This window comes from Myodes glareolus, chromosome 3 (genome assembly GCF_982192425.1).
Source record: "Myodes glareolus chromosome 3, mMyoGla1.1, whole genome shotgun sequence".
NCBI lineage: Eukaryota > Metazoa > Chordata > Mammalia > Rodentia > Cricetidae > Myodes > Myodes glareolus.
Genome location: NC_142028.1, coordinates 94904187 through 94921311, shown reverse-complemented (window position 1 = coordinate 94921311; position 17125 = coordinate 94904187). Strand labels below are relative to the sequence as shown.

The window sequence follows — 17125 nt, the reverse complement described above, 5'->3', positions numbered from 1 at the left end:
ATGTTAGCAGTACTCCTTTAAAGTAGGCTTTATATGTTGATTTTTTTTTCTGTATTCACCATTAAATGAGAGTTTGTCCTGGTTTCCTGGTTCTGCTCACTGTTCCCATAGGCCTGAAGACAAGGGACAGGTGACAATTCCTGTGTATGCTTGGCATCTCAGATTCTCCTTTCTTAGATATTCTCACCATACTTGTTGGATACAAGATATGGGTATCATATATCATGATCCATACTCTCCTTAGCATACACAACTACCATCTGTCTCTGTGCTGACACAACTTAACTTTCGGGGATGGCACTGCTAGAGGCAAACACTAAGCCCAGGCTTTCCACCTCCTACCTTGCTCAGCCCAAATCTTTCCTGTTATTTCAAAGATGTGTTCTCCGAATAGCTATCGATGAGGGCTGTGTTAGGAAGCAGCCACACACCTGTGCTTGGGCAGGAATGGGGGGATAACATTGTCAGCAGTACTACTTCTTGTTTCTAGTGTGGGAAGACTTGTCTGTGGTCTCTCAACCAAGCAGGAGACAGCAGTGCATCTTCTGCCTGGCACAGTTCTTAGAAAGCCCAGGTCAGGTAGCTTGTGGATTCCCTCACATCCCACTAGATTATGACTGCTGACAATTCACTCTGGATTCTGATACATCAAAGGAGTGCCCATACATTTTAGTAATATCAGTGGGTTTGTCTTACTTTTTGTCCATTTATTTAGAGACTATAAAACAGATGCCTTTTTATATAATAATAACCTTTGATATTTAAAAAGACATTAAGCCACAACACCAAAAAATTAAAATAGGGCTATTTTACAGTGCACCCTTGTAATCTCAATAGAACTAACTCTGGGAAGAGTTCCCCTGGAAACTTCATATAATCAAAAGGAACTCTGGGTATCCACCCGAGCCAGCCGTCTTTCTTCACTCTTCAATCTGTTCACTTTGGTCTTAGCACCAGGGTGTGGGGAACTAGATTTGCAAGGATTGTACTTCCTGTACGGCTGGGTTGCTTCTGTTTGTCATTGCTCACTAAGCTAGTTACTGCAGATCCAATTATGCTCAGCCAGGAGGGCACAGAGGAGGCAGCTCTGTCCAGACTGCCAGGTAGAAACGGCGCTCCTGAATAAGAGAAGTTCAGTCTTCCTGGAATCTTAACTCTTACTGAGGGGCACAAAATGTGCCTGTCAGAAGAGACATCTGACAAGCAAGATGCAATGTTTCCTAGGGTTATCTCATATATTTGTATTTATGTATCCCTCGATTGAAATCTTCACACATGATATATTCGTAGGGAGAGTCTTTGGAAGGTTTAACTCCTGAGGCAAAATCATCAGGAATTGGACTGATTTTCTAGTAACAGCCCCTTCATCCTTTCTATCGTGCGAGGTAACAGTGAGAAAACTGAATTTCCAGCCTCCAGGACTGCGAGAAAATGGTACCTGTGGCTCATGCAGATGTGCTATAGAAGCATGTATAAACTATAAACAGCTGCCATGACAAAAACCACAGATCCTAGGATGGAAATCCAAGGTTTAGGTGCCAGCGGAGGGAAGTTCTTCCAGACAGACTCCTCCAGTTCCAAACTGGGTCCAGTACCAAACCGAAGGATGAACTCCAGCACACAGTTTATCCACAGCCTATTGCCCAGTCACACACAAACTTCTCAGAACTGTAGGCCTTGCAGGAAAGTCACTGCATTATGTGGTTATGGCCAAAGACTGGAGCTGGCAAACCTGCAAACAACTCAGCCTTCCTGATAAATTCATTTATCAGGGACATGGAGGTTTTCCATTTCCTCATTTGAAAACTAAAATAGTACCTACCTTATGGAGCTGTTGCAGGAATCAAAAAGGTTAATATTTAACAGAACACCTGAAATATTGCTTGGAATTGTTTAAGTTCTACACATGTTCTCGATAAGCAGTGACAACTTTATCAGCACTGCCATCATTATGAGAAATCAGACTAGCAAGCTGGGTTTGTTGTCTACCTCTGAGCCCATGGGTGAACACAGCACATCTCCAATAGTCCTTTGTGAAACACTTTTCCTATTCCCTTTAAACAGTGACTGTTGAATGAGATACCTCATGCTTCCTTTATCTCCTAAAACTATCTGCTCATTCCCAGGATTTGCAAAAAGTTCTTTCCAACCTAACTCTATTTGCTATAATGGGCCAGATGTGTATGCTACGTATGTCCTCCTTGTGGCTGTGTCAATTGGTCGACGCCATTCAGGAAGCTTCCATAGCAGCTTCATTATTTATCTCCTCCCCCAACACAATTTGGCTTGCGCACGTGTGTTCTAAACTGGTTTGAAGCATTTAATTTTGCCAATATAATTTTCGAGTATTAGATTGCCTCCTGTTCTTGCTCTGCCCTCCTTAATTACCATTTATTACAAAGTCACATAGAAACATTAAATGTGAATTCTGACTTCCATCTTCCCGGCCAAGAATAGGGATAATAATTTCCATCCAACACAACCTGAGCTCATTTTACATAAGGGTGATTCAGAGTGGAGATTAAAAATCGTAATCAAGTCTTCCTCACAATCGCCTTATCCTGGCAGTCATTCACTAATGTCTCTGCTAATTGTTAGGAAAATGGGGAGATAAAAATGAAATCTCAGATTTTAAAAAAATTATCTAAGAAACAACAACATCAACAGAACACACATTTGATTCAGGACTGGCAAAATTGTCCCTCTTGTTAGCTTACAACATGCTAGTTTAAAACGGGAACACAGCTCATTTTATTTGGCTAGATGGGGCTAATCCCACATCACCACAATCCCTCCTGATGTTTTATTGATTCTAAAGGACATTTAATCAGGAAGCAGCTCAGTACTAGAATCCTGCTAATTAGCAGACAGCCACATTCCAAATGGCTTTCCAATTGAACGCAGATTAATGGACAATATGTACTAAGATAATGATTCGAGTATTCAGCTCCTAAAATGTGTGTCTAAATTGCATCTTTAATCTCTTAAGGATATAGGTTTGCATACAAAGCACATAATGGAATGGGTTTAATTCACAGAAGAAGCTTTAGCCAATGACTGTTTAAAGATGAAATACGTTTATCTCTTGTAAACATATTTTCTCTTTGATTCTCATGGTTTTGAAATCCTAGGATATTTTAAGGTCAAAGAAAGCAACTGTCTGCTCTTATACTCCAGATCCCTGCAGTACTGGTTCTGAATTAGTTGTTAATCAACAATAGCAATGGAGTCTTTACTCTATCCTATGTATAATGCAAACTTTGGTGCTTGATTTTTTTTCTTTAGAAAACTTGCTTTAGATTTCTAGTCTTCTCCTAACTCATTTATCTGCTTTGTGCAGCTTAGCCATCTCTAAGGAAATGCTCAAATCCAAAACTGGCCCATAGGAATTCATCCACTGGGTTGGACTAGAAGTCATTTACTTATTAATGCTCTTTGAGAAACCTTAACCTGCTTTATTTTTTCTTATTGCCCCTATGACCTTGGGTTATGCCATATATTTTCTTTTATTTTATTTTGAGTCAGGGTTTCTCTGTGAAGTCCTAGCTATCCTGGAACTCATTCTGTAGATCAGGCTAGCCTCAAAGTCGCAGAGATCTGCCTGCCTCTGCTTCCAAGTGCTGGAATTAAAGGTGTGCACCACCACTATCTGGCTATGCCATATGTTTTAAATTATTTCTCATTCCAAGTAGAATATAACTTCATGAGGAACAGGCTTTGTTTTCTGCATAGATCTACTCCCAGTGTCTAGAATAATGGTATATTGCTGGTTCTTGGCAAATGTTTGTTAAATAAAGGAATTGTCAAGCTCAGCAAATACACACTGTAGTTGCTACACTGTAGCAACTACAGTGTACTACACTGTAGGTTAGATGTTATGACCATTGAATGTGAAGAAAGCAGCTATGTTTCTTCCTGTAGGGTGATCACTGTATAGACATAAATTAAGAAAACACACAACTAAAATCGGGGTTCTAAAGAGAACATGACTAGGGAATAACATGACTAGGTGATATTAGAGCACTTAATACTGTGTACCTGATTTCGCTGCAATGGGGGGAAAGGCACTCTTCCGTTTGACCATGAGCTATTTTGAGATAACTTCTCTCCTAATTTGATTCAAGCATGTAAACATTTATCATCATAATATCTACTGCTTTAGACATTTAGTATACAAACCTAAATAAAGTATCTACTTGCCTTATGGTACTGTAGTTTACTATTTATCACAATATGGCAATGAATATAGCATGCTAAATCAATGTTATTTCATTTATTGGAAGTTAAGGGATTTTTATGCTTAGTATAGAATATATATATTTATATGAAACATTTAAACAAGAAGTTGGCAGGTCTGTAGAGCAAACGAAAGCAAAGCAGATAAAGGGGGAGAGAATAGAGGATTAGAATTCTGCATAAAGCAATTAGTGTAGCCCACCCAGATTACGTGTGCCCTAAGACTTTTTCTATATTTTCTTTTCCAGTGTTATGAGCAGTTTCCTAATTTCATTCATAAGATAGTACCTATAAAAATCCTTGGAGACAACTCATTAAAATCTCCAGGAAATGTCTGTGGGGATGTATGTCCTGTACTTACATACCTGGTAAGGTATGCTATATCCTCCTAACTCTTCCTAACTTTCAACTCTATCTCATTCCAACTCTTTGAAGGTTCTAGCCCGTTATTTTTTTTTTCTTTCCTCAGCAGCAAGCCAAGCCAGTCTCATTGCTTTCCTGCCTTCATCATAGTTTGATGACAATGCTCGATCCTCAACCTCTGAAACACTGTTTCATCTGTCTGGTCCTACTATTTAGCTGTTTCAGGAGGAATGGCAAGCAGAGACCATAGTGGTTCCTAAGGGCTGAAAGGAGAGGTCTCCACATTTGTGCTTCTATGACTACTGAGAACTCTTTGTCTTAAATATTTTTAAAAATTACATCTATTTCTTCAGTATATATGTGCATGCACATGTGTGGAGGTCCGATGGGACCTTGCGAGCAGGTTCTCTCATTCTGCAGTGTGGAATTCTGTCATCAAGCTTGGCAATAAAGGCCTTTACCAACTGAGCCATTTTGCCAGCCTCCTTTGGTATTACTAAAACATTCTTTAGCCTAGCTGGCAAGTGATTGAAATTGGTTGGTTGTCTCATGGAACTTGTTCTCTAAAGGCAGATGTCTGTGCTTGGCAATAGAATGCAGTAGGGTTAAGGAGTTTCCATAGTTCCACAGATAGCAGGGCACAGATGCCAAAGTGTCTAACATCAGACACCGTCTTTTTCTAATGGGTCTGAGATGACAAAAAAGTTTTAGTTCAGGCTTTTAGGTGTCTCTTTCTATGGTAGAGAGAGAAGGAAGCTTTCCTGGCCTTTTCTTGGAAAGTTACTATTTCTCCTAGGGTGCTGCAACTTCATCTAAATTGAGTGAGCTTCCAAGACCCCAGTAACCAGAATCATCATATTGAGAGTTAGGACTTTACCATATTTTCATTTTGGTGGGGCACAATCTTCAAAATTCAACTTACTTTATTTCACCTTGGTAACCCAAATCTTGGTGGTTAAGCAATGTTTCCAGCAGGGTCAAGGTTAGATACAATCCATGCTTGCCACATATAGCTCTGACCTAGAAATGAGAAAGGATTTAAAGCTTTAGTAAAATGAAATGAATGTTTGGATTTCTTCCCACTTTTATAGCCCATATGATTCTGCAAGGAGCTATTTGTTGCTCAGGAGTAGATTCTGTCATTGAGGTCAGCGTGCGCTTTTTCAACTCCATCCTTATGGGTAACAAACTTATATTCAGTTGGTCGATGTATATTCAGTTGGTCAGGTGTAGTATATTTTTCAGAAGCCACTAGGCATTCTGTTACTGATCTTATATTTTTGTCAACTCATGTGTGATTAAGGCCGTGGAAGGATCTTCCCTTCCTCATGCTGATAATTTTGTATCATGTACTTTGGTTTGTAAAAGCAATTGTGTTGTATTTATGGTTAATGCCATTTTCTCGTTTTCTTTTCCTGTTGTTGTGAGACATTGCCCTGACCAAAGCAATTTAAGGAGTAATGAGTTTAAACTGACTCAGTTCAAGGTTCAGTCCATCATGGTGGCAGCAAGGCAACAGGAACACATAGCAGCTGGCCAGATTGTATAGTCAGAGCAAAGAGCAAGAAACACATGCATGCTAGGGCATAGCTTCCTTCTCCCTTTTCTATGGTCTACAATCACTAGCCTGGAGAAGGATCTTCCTTTAAGTTAAGGATAATCTTCCTTCAGCAATTAACATAATCGAGATAATCCTCACAGACCTGGCAAAAAGCAGATCTCCCAAACTGTAGATTCTATCAAACTCACAATTAACACTAATCATTGCAATCTTGCTTTCCTTAGGTTAGTTCATTACCAGAGAGAGTAGAAAACTCAGCTGAACGTGAGCGACACAATTAAACAAAGGCCTTCATACGTACCTGCAGGGCTCCACTAAAATTTGACTTTTCATCCCGGGACAGGAACCAGGAAACCAGGGACAACCTTCAAATCCCAGCATTGAAGGAGTTGTACAAATCAACTAATCTTGAGTTTGTTTACTTTGCTTTGCTCATTTATTAAGCAAGAAACATAATAAAGGGCTCTTGCCAATCTTCCCCTCTTGTCCTATACCACGATGCCACAATGGCACCTCCCTGGGAAGCCGTACATGGCGTGGTGTCTTCTTTTCAGTAGCAATTGTCTACTGATCTGTTAGTATCAGCATAGCCAAATAGTAATGGAATTTGCATCTTAAAACAGTGAGAAGGGCTTAGTTCTGTAACATTTTCTTTGCTTAGGCAAGGTCTAAGGTTCACCCTCCACACATAGTAGGCAAGCAAAAGCAAAAATGCTCATCTTTATTTACTTTTCTAAAATTTTAATACTTGCTTTCTACTTTCTAGGTGTAGAGGAATTAAACTCAAAGGGACTTGTAGAAGAAAATAAATAACAGATTATTTCGAAACATTTAAACAAAACAACCAACAGACGGAATTTACCCAAAGCATAAGGAGTTGAGGAGAACGCTGGAGAGGACAAGGGGATATAAATAGCAGATGAAAAACAAAACAAAACAAAACAAAACTCCAGTGCTATGTAGAATGGTAAGTATCTTGGTGTTGCCCATTCTGCTGTAGTTTCATGCCTCTTCCTGACAGGGCAGCAATCTTATCACTCTTCTGAGCTTCTTTGTGAGGTAGTGTCTTTTCCAAGGTGAGATGTGTAACATGAGGGGACCTGCTTGTTGGGGTATCTGTCCCGCCCGGTACCCCACAGCTGGCAAGCCCCAAAGAAAATCACACAGAGAACTCCATAAGATTATAAACTGATTGGTCCATTAGCTCAGGCTGTTTATTAGCTCTTATAACTTATGTTAGCCCATTATTTTTATCTATGTTAGCCACATGGCTCAGTACCTTTCTCAGCAGGGCAGCTTACATCTTGCCTCTCCCATGGTCTGGGCAGAACTGCAGAGGGAGCTTCCTGCTTCCCAGAATACTCCTGTTCTCTTTTCTCCACCTCTACTTCCTCTCTGGTTTTCCTGCCTATACTTCCTGCCTGGCCAATCAGCATTTATTTAAAATATGATTGACAGAATACAGATAATTCTCTCACACCAGAGATGGTCCTTTATTCATTTATTTTATTACCACTATTACTTAGCAGTCTTGGAAAATAAAGGATTCAAGTCAAAGATGAATGCAAATAGAATGGGTTAGCAAAAAAGCAAAGAGATACCAAAATTGATCACACATTTTGCCATTTTTATTTAATAAATAAAAATGGTTAGCCTCATGATTATAGCATACTGATGTGTTTTTGAACACCTATATTGAAAGTCTATTCTCAAAATAGATCACTCTGTCAATGTTGAGTTTTGCTGTAGGCTAAAATGAATAGCAGATTAGAAAGAGTACATCATTGTACCTAGACACAGGGTGATTGATAGCTGCTAAAAACTGACTGGCAGTCATGAGGAGCAATGAAAACGCCTACCAGAAAAGTTAATTAAGACAGTGTTACACAGGATCACCAGTAAAATATAACTTTAAAGCATAAATATTAAAACTGATAACCCTTCGTAAGAAATGCTTAATAATTTTATCTCAATAAGGAAATGGTTTCAATCATAAGTAAATACTTTAAGCTGTGTAGTGGTAGCAAACACCTTTAATCTCTATTCTCGGGAGGCAGAGGCAGGCAGATCTCTGTGAGTTCGAGGACAGCCTGATCTACAAGAGCCAGTTCCAGAATGGCTAAGGCTGTTAACACAGAGAAACCCTGTCTTGAAAAACCACCACCAACAACAACAAAAAGAAGACGAAATAAAGAAGTAAAGACATTTATTTCAATGTAAGTAAATGCACTATATTGTTTAGCAAGTGACAGAAAAAGGGACTATTTATGTTAATAATGCCTCGAGAGCTTGGACCCTTGTTACAGGCTCCTTTTTCCCATGTTTTGTGTTTTACATTATTACTTGGCTCAACCATCATCAATTACAAGGAACCTCTATGGGTTTCTAGTTATCAAATTTAGTTCTATTTAAAGATGATCTCTTTGCAGCATGGGATTAGAGGGTCATGCTCTGTTCCTACAAACTCTCCTGCATTGCTGTCTTTAATGCTCCCATATCTCCTTTGATGCTAATCTTTTCCACTGATTTTTCTTGCCTACTGACTCCATAAGGAGTACCTTCTTCAGTCTGCTTACAGTCTCACTCTCCCGTATGTTCTGGAGTAGTCTACAGTGCTCCTATGATGTCCCATCCACCTTGAAGAGTTTCAAATCATTATATAATTTCGGTCTTACTGGGTAGACCAACAAGTTCAAAATTCGGTCCATCAGCCCATACTCTACTCCTTCACATTACTCCTGTTTAGTTTCTTATTTTAGTGAATAGCTTTATCATTGAACAAGTTGATGAATTGGAGTTAGTTTTGTCCCACATTCAATGACACACCCAAACCTGCTTTCTCTTTCCTACTGTCTCCATCCTTCCTGTTAGTGCCTTACTTGAAGCATCATGATTGCTTTCTGCTTTACTGGAACAGCTTCCTATAAGGCTCTCTTTCCTTTCAGTTTTGCTTGTTTGAAAAATTATATTAAAATATTCCTTTAAATGTTCAAATATGATCATGTCATTTGAACATTTAAAATTCTTTGGTGGTTGCAAGGGTTTTATAGGATAAAATATAAACTCCTTGGAAAGACCCTTCATACATTGGCTCATACTTTTTATTCCACAGTTGACTTGAAGCTATTCCTTTAACTAGCCATGGTCTCCCCAAGTCCATATTCAGGAGATAATTCACACTGTTCATCATTTTATCTTCTCTTTTTTGTTGTTGGTCAAACCTATATGTTGACAAGAAGCTCTCTGGACCACTTTCAGATAAGCTACACAGGTGTCTAGTTCTATGTTCAAGGTAATGGCTATCCCTAACTTTGTCACAGAATTTTGATGGCATTTGCCTTTTTTTAACTTCTTGGTGAACAAAAAAATTTCAAATTATTGTCACTAGTGCCTAGCACACACAGTAATTAATGCATCCAAAAGTGAAAGTCAATTAAATAATATTGATCAGAAATATAATCATTGCATTGAAGGCAGAGAACAATCCAGAAGTAGTTGAAATATTTTGACTGTTTTAAGACAGAAATATAGAAACAATGAAATATGAAAAGGATGACTGAGGGTGGCTAGGGAATCTGACATGCTAGCCCACAGTCAAAGGGGAATTTTAGAAGTTCTCCAAACGTGTAAAACTGAGACTGCATGCTCAAGTCTGTACATTCCTGGTGAATGTATTTCTTGCTCAAGAAATGGACAGGTGTAGCGCAATGCATGCTCTATGTGCCACATGCTATGGTAAGGTTTGCGAGTCAGGCAAGGGGCTGGAGATTGAAACACACACACACACACATACATAGAGAGACATGGGTAACACTAAGAATGCCCCAAGAATGTTCCTCTTTATTATGTTCCAGGGCAGCTTATATAGGGTCTCCTTGACTAATGGCCATGCCCTAACTCTCAGCTGCAAGCCCACCAGAAACCACCCCCTCCCATCAGAAACCCCTGAGGGTCTCATGCTCAGAGCAGATGCAAAATAAGTTGTTTGCTCAGAGCAGCTGCAAGCATAGGAAAGCAAGTTGTTTACTCCTGCAGGCAGGGGTCACAGGAAATTCAGGGTGTGGGAGTTGGGAGTTCACAGTCCCCAACATACAGGTGTGATAGCTAATCTCAACTGTCAGCAAGATGAGATTTAGAGTAACCTGAGGGATGGGGCTCAGGGGACAACTCTTAAATTAGGTGGGAAGACCTCCTCATTGTGGGTAGAACAATTCCCTGAGTGAGATCCTTGACTCTTAAAGAGGAAAGTGAGCTGCCAAAAACCATTCATCATGATTCTTTACTTCTTGACCTTGATGCAATGTAACCAGCTCTTATTGCTTTAACTTTCCTGCCACGGTGGTCTGTACCCTCTAACTGTGAGCCAAAATAAGCCCTTCCTTTCTTGATTCTGCTAGGTATTTTTTACAGCAACAAGAAGAGTAGTTAAGACAGTGGAACAGTTAATAAAGAAATACAAGTGGATTCACATGGCCTTTGCAATCTTGTCAAATCATCATTATACTGAAGATGTGCTAGAGAGCAAGATGAAGGAGACTATAGGCAAAGATGACTGATACCAAATTTGTTTCTATGGTGGTTTTTTTTTTTGTCACTGATCAAAATTCAATTGATGTGGGTGACAAGATTTGTAAATTGTTTTTGACAATGTTTAGATTTCTTGGGAGCTACAAGCGGTCTGCAAACACTTTGAACTGAGATGACTTTGGGTACTTTATTCCCACTTTATCCTTATTTTTGTTTGTTCTTCTGGAAAGGGGTAGTGTATAGCTGTCATGGACTACTTAGGAAAGTTCTATCTTCGCACTTTAAGAAAGTTTAGACTTACAGTTCCAAAGCTTCAATGCCTCCAGTACAAGCACAGTCTTTACATTCTGCTTTCAAAAAGGGGTCCTGGAGAAAGGAAGTTGTGGTGTGGCTGCACCCTGTTGCTTCCTGTATCAAATATCCCTTGGGCCTAAATTTGTTTCACATTCTGAGGAAACCAAATTCTATTTAACATGCCTCCCAGAACTGTATTAGTCTTTGAGTGAGTTCCAGATGTCTTAAGAGATGCCAGATGGCTCATGAAAGACAGACCAGCTTTAAGGAAAATACACCCCATTTCCTTGGATTTGAACCACAAAGTTAAGCTTTCAGGGCCAGCTGTAGACGAGAACATTTAAAGACAGGTTGATAGCCAAGGTTTAATGTTGTATCATCTGACCACAGGACCAAAACCTCAGAAAACTGATGTATGTGTGTGTGTGTGTGTGTGTGTGTGTGTGTGTGTTATAGAATTTATTTAAAGCCTTGTGTATGAGGTTATACACAAATACTTTTCCATATTTAGTCTCATTTAATCTCCACAATAGTCAAAGGAGATGTTATTTGGAACCTACGTTTTCCAGGTGAAAATTTGAGACCAAAATAGATTAAGTGAATGTGTTTTAATTTTCAAGTTATTTGTGTTATAGTCTATGCATAATGTCTGAGAACACAAGGCTTCACTGGTGGCATTACGTGGTTTTCAATCGAATAAAGAACTGTTGCTTCTTAGTTTATTCTTAGTCTTTTCATGAATACAAAACAGGCAACTCATGAAGTTCAGACTGCCCTGCATTATTCTCTTTCTACTGAAACATGTTTGTATGTACAGTACGCATATACACAGGTACATGCACATACAGACATTAGCATAACCCTTGCTTTGCATGCCAAATGCAGTCTCAGAGAATGGTAGCTTTTGTTTGGAAATAAAAACCCGCCTGCACCGTGTTGTATCTTTGCTTTCTTCGTAAATATCAGAAACTACTTTGACTCCCTCACTTTTAACCCCTGCATGCCCAAAATGAAGGATATGTGGCAATGTGTTTGATAGAGCCTTTCTACCTATAATTTCCAGCCTTCCCTAATGTTCCAATTTTTATCTTTTGAATATTGTTCTCAGGAAAATCTTCTGGATATCAACTATTTGTTAAATTCACTTTGCTCACCAGTTTCCAACCTTTTCTAATCTTGGATTAGATTAGCTTTGGATTAGCTTGGATTAGCTTCGGATCTTGACTTTGCTTCCTTGTTACTTGTGACCCAGGAATTAGTTCAATTGTCTTTTTCAAAATTCAGAATTTATTTCACTGATGAAGTGATAATGCCAGTAACGACACCTCCCTGTATTTCATGATATTGTGTAAGGAGTTAACTTGGTTGATGTTACATGAGATCATGTCAGTTAAGCACTTAGCACAGTGATTAGCACCTAGTAGGAATTAAGCAGTGTGAAGCTGAGGTCTTATCAGTGCAGTTATAGTAATAGCAGCAATCACCACCCCACCTCTATCCAACGTGGCTTTGAGAGATCAGTTTATTTGGCTACGGAAGATTCATGAATTAATACAGTTCTGGGTCCTCTTCCATGAAACACATCTGCACTGGTAATTACTGTCTCAAATCAGCATGCTGAGCTCTGTGCACCATAAATTACATCAAACCTAAAATATGGTGTTCCCAAGGCATGAGATGCCACATGCTGGCCCCTGTAGAAGCTGTGAGAGGATGTGAGAAATGAGTTTGGCCTTGAAAAGTACTTGCTTCCATTGTGAAGTATTATTTGGATATTATCACATTTTCTATTATTAACATTAAATATACACCATTTACGTAATTACTGGACCAATTCTGCACATTTCAAGAATCTCTTCTCTATTTTGTTTTTCTCTTCTCAAGCACACACACAACAAAACAGTGGTGTGACGTAATTCACGGGGAGAATACAAATCATAGCTGTACCTTATTGTTAATATAAACTCAATATTTGTAGTACTTCTGTTGGCTCTTGCCAAATCTAAAATCTAATTTTGGTTACCTTGGGCAGGGGAAGGCAGCCAGAGAATGACTGATCTTCTTTGCGAAAGCTCAGGTTGAGGTTGTCTATGTTGATTCTGCCTTGGCATGTTCTTAGTGCCATCTTCAAAATCTCCAGCAAGCTCTTGTTCACATCAGACAGTAAGCCAGAACCTTGAGGGGGTGTGCTGCTTAGCGAGGCAAATCGAAGACTGTAAAAAAAAAAAAAGTTGGCTTGCTAAAAGTCTCTGTGTTTTCAAGTTGTGTTTCTTGGTTCAGCTATTCCCTGGGATCCACATAAAGGTTAGTAACATGGACATCGGCTGTATGTGCAGTGTTCATAGATTAACACATTTCTTTTTCACAGAAATGAGCTCGACAATTTCTTCTCAGGGAGAACAAACCAGCTGGGCTACTACATAGACCTAGGCACCTAATCTTCTTTTCCAGCTCTCTTTTCTCATTTGAGAGGAAAATTGCAACAAATAGTAAATGATATTCTTAACCTACTTAATCATTCTGCTTTTAAATTCAGCTAATTACTAATAGCTGTCCAAACTACTGATTGCCACAAGCAAAGCCAAACAGATGCTGCCTTATTGTAATGGGTGATTTACACAGGAAACCCTCTATTGGGCAGATGTATTGCCAGGATTCTAACCTTCCTCTTTGTTTGGGAAAGACCTAGTGTTTTGGGAATAAGATTTACTTATAGTCTTACATGCAAATGTATAATTATTAAGACAGTCATGCCTGACTATTTCTTCCTTAAATAATAGATGAATGGTAACAGTAACCGGACACTAAATGGATGGCCAGTAAACTCCCAGGACCATGATTTCACAGTCTATAGTACATGAAGGCTGGCTGCTGCTTACTTACATTTCCTATGGCTCCTAGTAGCATAGCCGTTTCTTGAGCCACCCTTAGCTGCAGTACCCACGTACTAATGTAATTTTCTGTAGATTATGATCCCGTCAGAAAGAGAATAAGCCTGTTGAATTTGGGGATTTGCTATTTCCAGCAGAGTGGACTTGGCAAAGAAATTTGTAAAATTTATGAATCACACTTAAGGGGTGAACTATAGGAAGTATCACTGTAGCAAAGAATGGGATCTACCTGTGGATAGAGAGACATACCATGGTTTCTCCCTTCAGAGTTAATCCAGTTGGGCAGGTCAATCACCTGGCCAAGGGACCACCTCTAAAAAAGTCAAGTTCACAATAAGCCATACTAAAGAGATGGAAAAAAGTATCTCCTTAATGAGACAATGTGCTTTTTCACTCCCTGTGCAGTCAGTTACTGAGACAAAGCCATATTAGCTTCTGTAAGTCTTTCCATAATTCTGAGTTATTCGGGAGGGCATAACTTGACTTTCTTCTTTCTACTTATTTCCTAAGCATGAATTTTGTAACCCTTTGGGGTTCCATTTTCCCCAAAGCTCACCTCCCAGTTATGTGGCTGCCTGCCTGTCATATGTCTGACCTCTTTGCTGGCTCAGTTCAGGTGTCACTGTGTCATGACTCCTCTCCTCCTCTTCTTCATCTTTGTTGTCTGGTGGGGCAGCTGCCTAGGTTTACATCTTGTTTGCCTTGGGGTTTTATTTCTAATAAAATTGTCTTTGAGCTTTCTCCTGAGTTTCTTCATAAATTGTTTTATTAATGAGACTAAGAACTCAAAGGGTAAACTGTAATTTTCCTGGTACATGTAACAACTCCAGTGGGATTTTCCAACATTTCTAGAACAGAATCAACTCCACTGCCTGGTCCAGGGACATTCATCCCCAGTGCTACAGCTTCTAATTATGAAGTAGCCTTATTTCTATCTGAAAGGAGAAATAATAATAATAATAATAATGAAAACCATGTATCGGGTACTATTCTAAACAACTTTGTGCTTATCCATTTATTTTATGTTATTTTATTTTACTTTTAGTTGTTTTATAACAGAATTTCACTTCATACCTCTCCCTGTCTTCAACTTACTGTGTAGAAAAATCTGATGTGGAATTCAGAGTTATCCTCCTGCCTCTGTTACTTTCTTTTAAAATTAACTTTCTGTGGTAGAACGGAACACAAAGCTTTTCATTATGACAGTTTTGCAACCCATCTCATTATACTTAGTTCTCAACTATCCTGTTACCTATGTCCCATCTCTGCATACCTCTGACTGGTTCCCTTGCTTTGCCAAGAATGTCCTCCGCCCACCTAAAATCTGCCTTCAGGACTCATGGATTTCATTGTTCTTTTTTCCCTACCCGTTTAGCTCTTTCTCCTCTTTCATGGTGTCCTTTTACTTTTATGGCCTATATTCACACAAGAATAAATATGTACATGCACACACTCATGAACACACACATGCACACAAACACAAGCACATATACAGACACTTTTAAATTGAAGGTAAATGATATTCATAAAAGGTAAAATTTATGATATTTACTCATCTTGGCTTTATTACCAGTCAAAAATCAATGAAAGAAAAATTTATTTGAGTCTCTGTTTCCCACTGAACACTGAAAGCCCAGCAGAGGTGGGTAAATTCTACAGTCACATAGTTATTTTATAGTAAAGAAGTTAAAACCAGGTTTTTGGCAAAGAAGCCCATGTTCCTGACAACTGAACGCCCTCCCCATTCTTAGGAAACACAAACATTTCACACTTCATTCTGCTTCCTGTCTAATATATCTCTCACATACACTTTGATTAAAAAAAAGTTCTGTCATTTCTTTTGCTTGCAACTAAACAGAAAATTACTGATTTTTATATTTGAAACCCTTTGCCATACCAATAATCTAGTACTTCGTTAATAAAACCTACTTCTAGCCTCATACTTTATAGGTGAGTTCTATACCCTACATGAGTCTTTCTTATTTTGTAATGAGATTATTTTTTCTTTCTCAAACATAAACAAGCAGGTAGATATTTTGATATTAAGAAGTAAATAAAGTTAAGTCAAATAACTTTCTATGCTGAGAGGGAGAGAAATGAGAGTGAGGAGATAAGGGGAGCGATGGAGAAAGGAGGAGAGAAAGAGAGAGAGAGAGAGAGAGAGAGAGAGAGAGAGAGAGAGAGAGAGAGAGAGAGAGAAAGAGGGAGAGACTGAACATACAAGTCAAGCATTTGTGAACTGGGTTACTAAAGTGAATATGTCATTCCTATCCTTAAAGCTCCATTCAGAAGTCTAGGGCAATGGATTAAATGTTAGGTTCACAAATTCAAACTCTGGAGCCTTTGCTCATGAGGCTGGAGCCCTCAGGAAAGGGATTAATGCTGTTATAGGAGAGGTTACAGGGTTTCTTTCTACTTTTTTCTACTGTGTAAGGACAAGAAAGGAAGCGACATCTAAAAACCAAAACCTAAGCATCTTTCATCATAAACTTTGAACTTTCAAATTTAACTAGCAACAATACTTCAATTTACTATAGCAGTATGGCCTGAGATATGGAGGAACAATATTACACAAGGGAAGAGAATACCTTTGTCTGTGTTTGCTTTGATTTGGAGTTTTCCTTGGGTCAGGGTATACAGCAGTTCCATTTTTCTGCAAATGTTCTGAACTTGCCCCTTTTAAAAACCAGAGTAGCTCTCTATAATTCACCTGAAAATCAAATATCAGATAGAACATCTTTACTTAATTTGCATTTAAGGGAAAGAGAGTCAATGTACTTGGAAAATGTTTGCCACTGATATTTTTAAAAAGTCCTATGTAAACAATTCAGGCCCATAGTTATTAGTGGCTTGGGTTAGATGGTCTTATCTGGACAAATAGCAAAACAGTGCATCCTCATTGTTACATGGTGGTTGGGTACAGCCCAACTACTAAAATCCTGGGCAGCAACCTTATAACACACTATAAGTTTTTGAATGTGCAATAATATTCACTCAAAACCCAACTTGCAAGGCGTTTTTGGATATTCTCATGTATGTTTACTTCACTGCGACCTTGGTCAGAGCACACAACATATGCATTAACGGTGCACTTGCATCATATACAACACCAATGAGCCCTGTCTGCAACCTTGGCCTTGCACTCTAGACTGCTGTGTGTTCTGAACTGCAGGGTTCTGACTGTATGTAGAGTTTTCTGCTCATACAGAAATAGTGGACTTAGTTACAGAAAACAGAGACTTTGATATTTTTA

General features: G+C 38.9%; 1 protein-coding gene across 2 annotated transcripts in view; it reads right to left on the bottom strand.

The window, feature by feature from the left end:
• Positions 1-17125, bottom strand: part of C3H1orf87 (chromosome 3 C1orf87 homolog) — a 74594-nt gene that overhangs the window by 21547 nt on the left and 35922 nt on the right. For both annotated transcript variants that reach the window (XM_048453454.3, XM_048453455.3), the window contains exons 6-8: positions 16461-16582; positions 13005-13194; positions 5522-5619 (exon numbers count right to left, since the gene is read on the bottom strand). In XM_048453454.3, the coding sequence (XP_048309411.3) occupies positions 5522-5619; positions 13005-13194; positions 16461-16582 (410 nt within the window). The remainder of the gene's footprint in view (positions 1-5521; positions 5620-13004; positions 13195-16460; positions 16583-17125) is intronic.